Source organism: Anomaloglossus baeobatrachus, chromosome 12 (assembly GCF_048569485.1).
Source record: "Anomaloglossus baeobatrachus isolate aAnoBae1 chromosome 12, aAnoBae1.hap1, whole genome shotgun sequence".
NCBI classification, from domain to species: domain Eukaryota; kingdom Metazoa; phylum Chordata; class Amphibia; order Anura; family Aromobatidae; genus Anomaloglossus; species Anomaloglossus baeobatrachus.
In genome coordinates, this window is record NC_134364.1 from 35,239,772 (window position 1) to 35,252,936 (window position 13,165).

General features: G+C 49.1%; 1 protein-coding gene across 1 annotated transcript in view; it reads right to left on the reverse strand.

Annotated features, from left to right (window-relative positions):
* The window catches only part of ZNF106 (zinc finger protein 106), a 128,590-nt gene that overhangs the window by 49,287 nt on the left and 66,138 nt on the right, over positions 1-13,165 (reverse strand). The window contains exons 10-16 of the mRNA XM_075330745.1: positions 12,937-13,082; positions 12,709-12,843; positions 11,908-12,024; positions 2,540-2,731; positions 1,731-1,793; positions 1,330-1,449; positions 76-147 (exon numbers count right to left, since the gene is read on the reverse strand). Coding sequence (XP_075186860.1) covers positions 76-147; positions 1,330-1,449; positions 1,731-1,793; positions 2,540-2,731; positions 11,908-12,024; positions 12,709-12,843; positions 12,937-13,082 — 845 coding nt within the window. The remainder of the gene's footprint in view (positions 1-75; positions 148-1,329; positions 1,450-1,730; positions 1,794-2,539; positions 2,732-11,907; positions 12,025-12,708; positions 12,844-12,936; positions 13,083-13,165) is intronic.

A 13,165-nucleotide genomic window follows, 5' to 3' on the forward strand; every position in this document is an offset into this window, starting at 1 on the left:
ATCTCGTCTACTCTGTCAGTGTATGGTCACAAGCAACACAATTCCACATCTTTCCTTCCCTGTATTTATTCTTACCATGCTTTTGTGAATTGCCATGCACATGATCATATCTGAATGTCCTCCATAGATTTGTAAGCGGTCATGTGACTAGAAAAAAGAAGCGATAACCGATCAAAATGTGTCAGAACTAAAAGTTCTCTAAAATGAAGATTTTTGGTACTCACAATAAAATCTCTCTCGGTCTCTTCATTGGGGGACACAAGAACCATGGGGTTAGTTTGCTGCCACCTAAATGGTGACACTAACAATACATCTTAAAAAAAAAAAAAAAAAAAAAAAGTTGGCTGCTCCCTAGCAGATTATACCAAACGACCTTTGTTAGTAAGAAAGCAGTAGAAGTAGCAAAAAACCCCAAAAAAACAAAACACCAAAAGCATGCCTGACTGGGCAACCAAGAGTGGGAGCTATGTCCCTGCAACGAAGACTACATGGAAGAGAATTTGTGGAGAGTACCAAAAATCTTAATTTCTCAGTTGTTTCATTGGGGGGGGGGCCTCAATGACCATGGGAAGTCCTTAGGTTGTCCCCGGGGAGGGGATAACAAAGAACTACCCAAGGCTAAAACTGATCTGAGACTCAGACCCATATCTGCATCCAAATTACTCCAATCTAAGGCTGCTTTCACACATCAATTTTTGGCCATCAGACATGATCCGGCAAAAAAAACGGATCAGTCGCACCAGTTTTTTCCATCCGTTTCTTCCGTTTTTTGACGGATCCGTTTTTATACTGAGCATGCTCAATTTAAAAAAACGGAAACCGGCGCTGGATTCCAGCATATGATGGATGACGCCGGATCCGGCGTCCATAGGATTCCATTTTAAAAAAACACCGTACGGCGCTGGATCCACGCGATCGTTTTTTTTCGCCGAAGACAAAAAACGTTCACCTCAGCGTTCCATCTAGCCGCCGGACAGGCAAATTTTGGAACACAAGGCCATCCGGCGCAATCTGGCGCTAATAGAAGTCTATGGGGGGGAAAACGCATCCGGCGGCAACATACGCTGGATGCGTTTTTTCATGTTTCTGCCGGATTGCGCCTGATAACCAAAAACTGATATGTGAAAGCAGCCTAGACTGAGTAGGATTGGTGGCAGCAGGCGAGGTATAGTCTGCTGGGGAGGAACCAACTTTTTATTGTTAAGATGTATTGATAGGGTCAGCTTCCAGATGGCAGCAGCCTATCCCCATGGTTCCTGTGTCCCCCAAATAAGCGAATGAGAAAAGCTCATTCCATTCCACATCAAAAGAAGATGAACAAAGTCTTACCTCTAACTCATAAATACGGACAAATTTATCCAAGCTGGCAGTCACCATGACTTTCCCCAAGATGTTAACTACGGTAACGGCGTGACTGTGTCCTCTGTAAATTCGCACCAGTTTCCCTGTCTATAAAGAAAACTGCATGTAAAGCAGTATAATAGTTCAGAAGAAAAGCTGGAGGCCACAATGGGGATTTTTACTAAACGTTTCTACATTTCCTCTGATATGTGTAGCTCATGTGCCATCTGTAGAAGGAAGAGCAAATCTCCCCAAAGAGAAGGTGCATAAAAGGCTAAATAGGGGGCTGGGGTCAGCTCAACATTTTAAAGTGAATATTGGCCTCAAACTGTCTGATACTACAGAATCACAGGGGTAAATGACGTCTTCATTGACCTTCATAGACTTACGTGAATGTTATAGGCATGGACAGATTGATCGCTTGAACCACTAAACACCAAGTCGTTGACAACCTGTAAAATAAAGTACATTTGCTTAGAAGGCGACCAAAGCAGTTCAGTCTAAATCTTAGATTTCTTCCAAGTGTTCCTGGGACTGGACCAGATAATGGCTTACCACCGTAAGGTATTAGAATTAGTTCAGCTAACACCATAATCTCAAACTGACTACGCTGGTGAAAAAAGACAATGTGAACACAGGCAATCGTGCTTATTCCATGTGTCACATTGCTACTTTTTCACTAGGTGAATCATGTTTTAGTTATTTCAATAATTACCTTAAAGCAATAAAAATAAATAAAAATAAATAAAAATCGTACTAAAATAATAAAAAATAAAATCGTACTAAAATAATAAATAAAATCGTACTAAAATAATACAAATTAAAATCGTACTAAAATAATACAAATTAAAATCGTACTAAAATAGTACAAATTAAAATCGTACGAAAATAATATGAATTAAAATCGTACTAAAATAATACAAATTAAAATCGTACTAAAATAATACAAATTAAAATCGTACTAAAATAATACAAATTAAAATCGTACCAAAATAATAAATAAAATAGTACTAAAATAAAAAATAAAATCGTACTAAAATAATAAATAAAATCGTACTAAAATACAAAATAAAATCGTACTAAAATAAAAAATAAAATAGTAAATAATAATAATAAATAATAGTAAATAATAAATATAATACAACAATAATAAATAATAATAATAATAATAATAATACTCCACTAATGCTCATCTCACCTTCATACAGATTACAGTTTTGGTATGACCCAATAAAGTGCGAAGCAGGAGACCATTATGGGCGTCTCGAACACTAATTGTGCAATCATAGGATCCCAGGATGAGCAATCTTCGAGCCCCTTCCTGAGATGTCGCCATGCAGCTGACCCCCCGAGGACCATGACAGTCAAATGAATCAAGCCGCTTGTTATTCTTAATAAGATAAGAGAGAAAATTCAGGTAATGATTGTAATGTGAACTACCGGTATATAAAACAATGACTAATTAATCCCTATATAGAGTGGGCTCACAAGTAGAGACCATTATATTAGCATTTAAAAGGCCTCCAACAAGGCAGACGTCAGTCTAGAGCCCTGTAGCACATACCACTCCCTCATCCCCCAATGAGCGCCATAATTGCAGGGTGCAGTGGGCAACCATGGCTGCTAGAGAGGTTAGGAAGGTCTGCGTGTTGGTGGCCGGGTTTCATAAAAGAAGGGAATTTTGTTTACTTACCGTAAATTCCTTTTCTTCTAGCTCCAATTGGGAGACCCAGACAATTGGGTGTATAGCTACTGCCTCCGGAGGCCACACAAAGTATTACACTTAAAAGTGTAACCCCTCCCCTCTGCCTATACACCCCCCGTGCTCACGGGCTCCTCAGTTTTGGTGCAAAAGCAGGAAGGAGGAAACTTATAAATTGGTCTAAGGTAAATTCAATCCGAAGGATGTTCGGAGAACTGAAACCATGACCAAGAACAATTCAATCTGAACAACATGTGTACACAAGAAATAATAGCCCGAAGGGAACAGGGGCGGGTGCTGGGTCTCCCAATTGGAGCTAGAAGAAAAGGAATTTACGGTAAGTAAACAAAATTCCCTTCTTTGTCGCTCCATTGGGAGACCCAGACAATTGGGACGTCCAAAAGCAGTCCCTGGGTGGGTAAAAGAATACCTCGGTAAAAGAGCCGTAAAACGGCTCCTTACTACAGGTGGACAACCGCCGCCTGAAGGACTCGCCTACCTAAGCTGGCATCTGCCGAGCGTAGGTATGCACTAGATAGCGTGAAGGCGTGCAGACTCAACCAGGTAGTCGCCTGACACACCTGCTGAGCCGTAGCCTGGTGCAGTAACGCCCAGGACGCACCCACGGCTCTGGCAGAATGGGCCTTCAGCCTTGAAGGAACCGGAAGCCCAGCAGAACGGTAGGTTTCAAGAATTGGTTCCTTGATCCACCAAGCCAAGTTGACTTGGGAGCTTGCGACCCTTTACGCTGGCCAGCGACAAGGACAAAGAGCGCATCCGAGCGGCGCAGGGGCGCCGTACGAGAAATGTAGAGTCTGAGTGCTCTCACCAGACCTAACAAGTGCAAATCCTTTTCACATTGGTGAACCGGATGAGAACAAAAAGAAGGTAAGAAGATATCCTGATTGAGATGAACAGAGGATACCACCTTCGGGAGAAATTCCGGAACCGGACGCAGAACCACCTTGTCCTGGTGAAACACCAGGAAGGGGGGCTTTGCATGACAGCGCTGCTATGTCAGACACTCTGCGGAGTGACGTGACTGCCACTAGGAAGACCACCTTCTGCGAAAGTCGTGGAAAAGAATATCAATCATTGGCTCGAAGGGTGGTTTCTGAAGAGCCGGTATCACCCTGTTCCGATCCCAGGGTTCTAGCCGACGCTTGTAAGGAGGGACTATGTGGCAAACCCCCTGCAGGAACGTGCGTACCTGAGGGAGTTTGGCTAGACGCTTTTGAAAACAACACAGAAAGCGCCGAAACTTGTCCCTTGAGGGAACCGAGAGACAACCCCTTTTCCATTCCGGATTGAAGGAAGGACAGAAAGTGGGCAAGGCGAATGGCCAGAGAGTAAAACTCTGATCAGAGCACCAGGATAAGAAGATCTTCCACGTCCTGTGGTAGATCTTGGCGGACGTTGGTTTCCTGGCTTGTCTCATAGTGGCAATGACCTCTTGAGATAACCCTGAAGACGCTAGGATCCAGGACTCAATGGCTACGCAGTCAGGTTGAGGGCCGCAGCATTCAGATGGAAAAACAGCCCTTGAGACAGCAAGGCTGGCCGGTCTGGTAGTGTCCACGGTTGGCCTACCGTGAGATGCCACAGATCCGTGTACCACGACCTCCTCGTCCAGTCTGGAGCGACGAGGATGGCGCGGCGGCAGTCGGATCTGATCTTGCGTAACGCTCTGGGCAGCATTGCCAGAGGAGAAATACGTGAGGCAGTGGAAACTGCGACCAATCCTGAACTAATGCGTCTGCCGCCAGAGCTCTGTGATCTTGAGAACGTGCCATGAATGCCGGGACCTTGTTGTTGTGCAGGGACGCCAATAGGTCGACGTCCGGCTTCCCCCAGCGGCAACAAATCTCTTGAAACACGTCCGGTCGAAGAGACCATTCCCCTGCGTCCATGCCCTGGCGACTGAGAAAGTCTGCTTCCCAGTTTTCTACGCCCAGGATGTGAACTGCGGAGATGGTGGAGGCTGTGGCTTCCACCCACAGCAGAATCCGCCGGACTTGCTGGAAGGCTTGCCGACTGCTTGTGCCGCCTTGGTGGTTGATGTATGCCACCGCCGTGGCGTTGTCCGACTGAATTCGGATCTGCCTGCCTTCCAGCCATGGCTGGAACGCTTTTAGGGCTAGAACACTGCCCTTACCTCCAGAACATTGATCTGGAGGGAGGACTCTGCTGAGTCCATGTACCCTGAGCCCTGTGGCGGAGGAAGACTCCCTGACAGACTCGCGTCCGCCGTGACCACAGCCCAGGATGTGGGCAGGAAGGATTTTTCCTTCGACAAGAGTAGGAAGAAGCCACCACTGAAGGGAGGCCATGGCTGCCCGAGAAGGAGCAACGTTCTTGTCGAGGGACGTCGATTTGCTGTCCCATTTGCGGAGAAAGTCCCAATAAAGTGGACGCAGATGAATCTGCGCAAACGGAGCTGCCTCCATTGCTGCCTCCAACTTCTCTAGGAAGTGCATGAGGCGCCTCAAAGGGTGTGACTGGGCTCGAAGGAACGATTGCACCCCTGTCTGTAGTGAACGCTGTTTGTCCAGCGGAAGCTTCACTATCGCTGAGAGAGTATGAAACTCCATGCCGAGATATGTCAGTGATTGGGCCGGTGTCAATTTTGACTTTAGGAAAAATTGATGAACCACCCGAATCTCTGGAGAGTCTCTAGGGCAATGTTCAGGCTGTGTTGGCATGCCACCCGAGAGGGGGCCTTGACCAGCAGATTGCCTGAGAGAGTAGAACCGCTACCACCGTTGTCATGACCTTGGTGAAGGCCCGTAGGGCTGTCACCAGGCCGGCAGTTAGTGCCACGAACTGAAAGTGTTCGTTCCCTATGGCGAAGCGTAGGAAGCGCTGATATTCTGGTACAATCGGCACGTGGAGATAAACATCCCTGATGTCGATTGATGCTAGGAAGCCTCCTTGGGCCATCAAAGGCGATGGCAAGCGGATTCTCTGTCCGTTGAGCAGTGTGAAGTCCAGAACAGGGCGGAGTGATCCGTCCTATCTGGTACCACGAACAAGCTGGAGTAAAAAGCCGCGACTACGTTCTTGAATGGGAACGAGGATCGCAACTCCTCCTGCCTTCGGAGTGTTCACCGCCTGGAAACGTGCATCGGCTCGTTCGGGGGACGGAGATGCTCTGAAGCAACGAGTCGGAGGACGAGTTGCGAAGCACAGGATGACCGCATTGATCTGAGCAGAGCAGCTGAAATAGCCTGGAGTGCCCACTCCTGCAAAGGCTGGGGCAACGGACGCGCCTATGGCTTCATAGATGGATCTCATTAGGAGTTCTATCTGTCTGTCCGTGGCATTCTTGAGCGTGGGCCCGCCAGCCACTGCTACTACAGATCTAGCCGCCGGTCAAGAGACTGGAGGGCACTTTATGACACTGAGCCCAAACCTTAACAACGTCAGAGGGGAAGGGACAACGTGTGTTATAAGGCGTTCTGTGCTTCTGGACAGTATCTGTGAAGCCTTGAGAGCCACGTCCGGACAGAGTCCTGGGTTGCGACCTCCGCCCCATCCTCTAGAGGGTCCTCAAGCTGAGACCCTTGAAGAAGTCGGGGAAGATTCCAAGCAAGGCTGCTTAGCCGGATTGGGACTGCGGTTCGTGCTGGAGTTCACCACGTAATAACTAGAGGCCACCCCAGGAACACGCTTCGTCGCAGACCGATAGAGGCCTGGGGCGATCCCGCAGTGCCCGGGGCCTGTGTAAGGGGCCGGGCTGGACTGCAAACTCCTCGTCTCTTAGCCGACCATTTGTCCATAGCCTGAGACATGGATAGTGAAAATGACCCAGAGAGTTTCTCAGCAAGCTGTAACTCTGTCCCTGCCGCCTGGACAGGGAACGCCGGCGAATCTCAACAGTGCCCCCGACACCGGCTGAGCGAGAGCCACATGGCCCGAGCAATGTTCACAGTGATCACTGAGGATACATATGTACCGCCGAACTGTGAAACTGCATACAAACATTATATATTCATATATACAGTGCATCACATATACAGTTCATCACTCTAGGGGGCCCAGCATCGAGAAGAAGCCCCCTGGTGTACCGACCCTGAAGCAGCATGTGCTGCTGAAAACATGGCTGTCGGCGTACAGTGGATGGGGGAGCCGTGGGCGTAACCCCAAAAGTGCGGGAATCTGGTGCCCTGAGTGAAACGTGAGGGAGGCGGAGGACAGCCAAGTGTGCTCCAGCCGTCACTGCTAGCCTCCGACTGACCGTCCCGCCCTTCCCCCTGACTGGCAGGGCCAGGGGCGGGAGTTTAAGGCGCTAGGCCGCAAAATCCGGGAGCTAAAGTTACAGACCGCGGCCGGCAAGCAGGCGCGGTCGGCGCGGTAGTCGCCAAGTCTGAGGCGAAGGTGCTCTCTGCACTGTCCCCAAGGGGACACTGAGTACCTTTCGGGGATCAGTGCCGTAGCGTGAATAGTGAGGGGGGCGGAGGACAGCGAAGTGTGCTCCGGCCCTCACTGTCGGCGTCAGCCCGACTGTCCCGCCCTTCCCCTTGACTGGCAGGTCCGGGGGCGGTAATGATTGAACAGTGCCCGGGAGGACTGTAAGGCTTCTCCTGGAGTAACCAAATCAACAGAGCGACCATACATGTATAGCATACAAGCATATATATATAGATATGTGTGATCACCAGAATCCCTGCCTGGGCTTCCCTGGTGTCTCTCCTCTCCGGCGTCAGAAGTGCTGACAGTAATGGCTGCCGGCGTTCTGTGGGGAGGAGGGGGCCGTGGGCGTGCCCTAGAAAGTGCGGGAATCTAGTGCCCCACTGTGCTGAGTGAGGGGGGAGGAGGATACAGAGTATGCTCCAGCCCTCAGCGCTGACGTCCTGTGCAGCGTCCCGCCCTTCACCTGACTGGCAGGCCTGTGGGCGGGAATATGCGATACTAGGCCGCAAAAGCCGGGGACTAAATTTATAAGCGCGGCCCGCAAATAAGCGCGGCCGGCGCGGTAGTCCCCGGCGCACTAACACACCCAGCAGTGCTGCAGTGTGTATGGCACAAGCGCTCCATGCGCGGTCCCCACGGGGACACAGAGTACCTCACAGCGCGGCCGGCGCGGTGGTCCCCCGGCGCACTAACACACCCAGCAGTGCTGCAGTGTATATGGCACCAGCGCTCCATGCGCGATCCCCACGGGGACACAGAGTACCTCACAGTAGCAGGGCCTTGTCCCTGACGATACCCGGCTCCTGTCCAGCAGATTCCCCAGGGGCTGCGGAGGGAGCACGGTCCCCTGTGCCTGGAGACCGATTAGGATCCCACTTCACCCAGAGCCCTAAAGGGATGGGGAAGGAAAACAGCATGTGGCTCCAGCCTCTGTACCTGCAATGGGTACCTCAACCTTAACAACACCGCCGACCAGAGTGGGGTGAGAAGGGAGCATGCTGGGGGCCCTAATATGGGCCCTCTTTTCTTCCATCCGACATAGTCAGCAGCTGCTGCTGACTAAGATGTGGAGCTATGCGTGGATGTCAGCCTCCTTCGCACAAAGCATAAAAACTGAGGAGCCCGTGATGCACGGGAGGGTGTATAGGCAGAGGGGAGGGGTTACACTTTTAAGTGTAATACTTTGTGTGGCCTCCGGAGGCAGTAGCTATACACCCAATTGTCTGGGTCTCCCAATGGAGCGACAAAGAAAAGACCAGTCATTTTACAATACAGGGCAATGATAAAGTACGAGACAAATCAAAACTGTAAAAAAATAAAGAAATATAAACAAAAACAAAAATAAATTTGCTTCAAATATAAATCTCAAAATATTAAAATTAATATTTACCTAAATTTGCATTGCTGTGTGATTTTGCCCAAATCAATACCATATAACAATATTTAAATCAGATAGAAATGGTGTGAACTTTGGTACCCTTAAGGTGTTTCTTCAGGTTTGAAAACGGTTGATAGTCGGGGAGGGAATAAGGTGGGTGGTCAACTAGCTGGAAGCCCAGCTCTGCCAGTTTTGCCGTGGTCGCTTGTGCAGTGTGAGCGAAGGCGTTGTTTTGGAGGAACAAGATTCCTTTGGACAGCTTGATGCGTGCTTTTTGGCCTTCAGAGCTGCCTTCAATTGGTCAAAAAGTTCAATGTAATACCTTGAATTGATGGTGAAACCCTTTTGAAGGTAGTCCACTAGCAGCACACCCTCCTTATCCCAGAACACAAACGCCATCACCTTAGTGGCTGTTTTTGCACCCTGAACTTCTTTGGACGAGGAGAACCACTATGCCTTCACTCTTGACTGTCCCTTGTTTTCAGGGTCATACAAATAAATCCAGGTCTCATCCATAGTGACCAATAGATCCAGGAAGTTATCAGTCTGGAAACGCTGAGAAATGGACCGGGAAGTTTTCACTCGCATGCTTCTCTGATCTGTTGTCAAACATTTGGGGACCAACTTTGCAGATCGCGTCCTCATGTCCAAATGTTCATGGATAATGACACAAACACGTTCACGGGAAATCCCCATGATGTCTGCTATTGCTTTAGCTGATATACGTCGATTCTCCAGTATGAGGTTGTGCCCAGCATCGACGATCTCCGGAACAACAACCACTCTCGGTCGTCCAGGACGTTCCTCATCATTGGTGCTGAAGTGGCCCGTTTTAAATTTGGCAACCCAGTTCTTAACTGTGGAATATGACGGGGAATGATCCCCCAATGTCTGCGACATATCACCATGAATATCCTTCCCGGACTTTCCTTGCAGAAACAAGAATTTTATCCCTCCTCTGCTCTCTATTGTTGTTAATATCGCATTAGACGCCGCCATTTTGTTTTCCCGCGTGCGTAGAACACTGTTGCCATAAGCAACAAGCACAAAATTTTGAAAACATATATTAGACACACAAGGCTTTAATGTGATGTAACATTCGCTACCATAGAAACAAAAAAAAGATCTCAAAGCCAAAGACTTAGCAGCCCCTTATATAAAACAATTAAAAAATGTACGTCTGGAATACCTATGGTGTGAACAAGGTGCAAGACTCAAAAATATACAATAAAACAAGCCCCCATTGATGGAAGAATTACCGTATTTTTCGCTTTATAAGACGCACTTTTCCTCCCAAAAATTTGAGAGGAAAATGGGGGGTGCGTCTTATAAAGCGAATATAGCGGACCTGGGGGTCCTGTCTGTGCGGTGATCGGGCGGCCGGGTGCCTGTGGCTGCGTGCAAGCGGCCGGGTACCTGTGCTTGCGTGCGGTGGCAGCTGGGTACCCGTGGCTGTGTGCGGGCGGCAGTCAGGTGCTGTGTGCGGGCGGCGGCCGGGTGCTGTGTGCGGGCAGCGGCTGTGTGCGAGCGGCGGCCGGGTGCTGTGTGTGAGCGGCGGCCGGGTGCTGTGTGCGAGCGGCGGCCGGGTGCTGTGTGCGGGCAGCGGCTGTGTGCGGGCGGCGGTCGGCGGCTGTGTGCGGGCGGCGGGCGGCGGCTGTGTGCGGGCGGCGGTCGGCGGCTGTGTGCGGGCGGAGGTCGGCGGCTGTGTGCGGGCGGCGGCCGGGTGCTGTGTGCGAGCGGCGGCCGGGTGCTGTGTGCGGGCAGCGGCTGTGTGCGGGCGGCGGCTGTGTGCGGGCGGCGGCTGTGTGCGGGCGGAGGTCGGCGGCTGTGTGAGGGCGGAGGTCGGCGGCTGTGTGAGGGCGGCGGCTGTGTGCGGGCAGTGGCCGGCGGCCGGGTGCTGTGTGCGGGCAGCGGCTGTGTGCGGGCGGCGGTCGGCGGCTGTGTGCGGGCGGCGGTTGTGTGCGGGCGGCAGACGGCGGCTGTGTGTGGGTGGAGGTCGGCGGCTGTGTGCGGGCGGAGGTCGGCGGCTGTGTGCGGGCGGAGGTCGGCGGCTGTGTGCGGGCGGAGGTCGGCGGCTGTGTGCGGGCAGTGGCAGGCAGGTACCTGGCCGCTTGCACGCAGGATGCCACCCCGGATGCCACCTGCCACCCCGGACCCCGCTGCCACTGACCCACCGTGCCTGCCAGCAAATCCGCTGCCTCCTGTGACCCCGCTTCACCACCACTGTGGCACCCCTCCAGTAAGAGAACACCGGATTATAAGACTGACCCCATTTTTCTTTTTTTTTTACCTTTTTTATGTCTAAGTTTGGGGTGCGTCTTATAATCCGGTGCGTCTTATAAAGCGAAAAATACGGTAACGTTATAGAGCTCAGAAAATGGCAACACAAACTAAACTTTATCTTACCCAGTTCTGAATTTATTTACGTTAGTAAAGTATAAAAAAAGAAAAAAAAAAATGTAAACGTTTGGTATTGCTGCACTCGTACTTACCCGGAGAATCATGTTAGCAGGTCATGTTACCCACAGTGAACAAGTAGGAAAATCAAAACCCCCCACATAATAGGTGAACTGTTTTTATTCCCAGATTCTCAATACATCATAGCGTAAAGTGAATTTCGACATTCAAAATTACAGCTTGTCCTGCAAAATACAAGACCTCATAGGGCTATGCAGATAAAACGTAAAAATGTTCTAGCACTTGGAAAAAGTGGAGAAAAATAAGCAAAAGTGCAAAAACCAAAAAATAAATATTCCCTGGTTTTTAAAGGATTAACTGTATGAACGGATTAGTAATTGACCTTCCTATGCGATGACAGATCGAGCTACTCTTGTCACGATCGTCTTGTATCACCAAGTCCCAAGGTAGCATGAAGTATGGAGAGGTGGGGACAACTGCAATTAACCATAGGATGCTGAACTACCACCATCAACGAGCCTGCGGTAACTATCCGCGAGACGGACGGAATGGTGCTCCGGATGCTAAAGCCGAAATATGCCAAAAAACAATTCCAATGATAATTTATGACTGTAAAACCCCTTTACAAATTGAAAAAAATGACACATTTACCAACCTTAATGGAGAAGGTGACCACTGTTCCGTTGTCAAGTCCCACATAGAGGATTTTCCATCTCGCATGTAGACAAAGGACTCGTTCTCGAAGATCTAAAGTTTCGATACACTCGCGGGACTATGTACACAAAGAGTTAAAATAATGCATAAGTAAAAAGGGGACTATTGATGATCAGATCTATTTGGGTCAGAGAGGAATGGCTCACAGCTCAAGATCTAATGGAAAGTACCAATACTGCTCTGTGATCTCTGGGATACAGAAAGGAGACTATGAGGGGGAAGAGGTCGCCATTTATGCAGGAGTGCATAAATTTGTACTTGCGCCATAAATTTCTAGGGAGGTTATATCCCCTTAGAATACATTACTATCATCAGATATAACCTCCTCAAATTGCAGCTTCTTCACGGATTCTGCAACAGGTTTTTCTTCTTCTTCGTCCCTTTGTTCCAAAGACGCATCTCAGATAATAAAGGGGCAAATTTTCATATCAACCAACTGGGCGTATACATTTTCTCCTGACACTGGTCAATCAAAACACGGCTGTGGCCACAAAGACCTGTGACAAAGGCCACAGTTGGTTGAAAGGAACATTTGCTTCTATTACCAGGGAGCATAACTGTGGAAAGGGGGGGGCACCGAAAAAGAAGAAAATCGGTTACAGAATCTGTAGGAATGCGGCAGTTGGACGAGGTTCTCCGGTTAAAGAAACCCAGTTAATGGTTCTCATTAAGCATACAAACATTAAGGCAAGAAGCATTTAATACTTAATTTACAATTTTATACACATTAGGAAAAAAGTACCTTAATAGAATAGCAGCGGACAGTGCGGTCGCTAGACCCGGTATACAGCACTGCGTTCTTCCCATGTGTCCGAGTCACAAGAAGACAATTGACTTTTGATGTATGTCCTTCAAAAACACCTTCACATGTCCGGGTCTGAAGAAGAATAATGAGTAAGTAACACATTGTTTATACCATACCCAGGAAAACGAGTAGTTACCAATCCATTAGATCAGTGAAGCCCCTCACCACTAGATTGTATGCCCGCACGGACTTGTCTGCAGAACATGTGTAGAGTGCGCCATCAAAGATCTGAAGGCCATTCACAGACGCCTGATGTCCCTGGAAGCTGCCCTCTGTAGGCTGCTCCCCAACACCGGGTTCTGATGTTACTTCTGACATAGAGAAATTAGGAGATTAGTTACACAGTTTCCCATAGTCATCCTCAGTAAATGTCTTTTTAAACGATATCATCAAA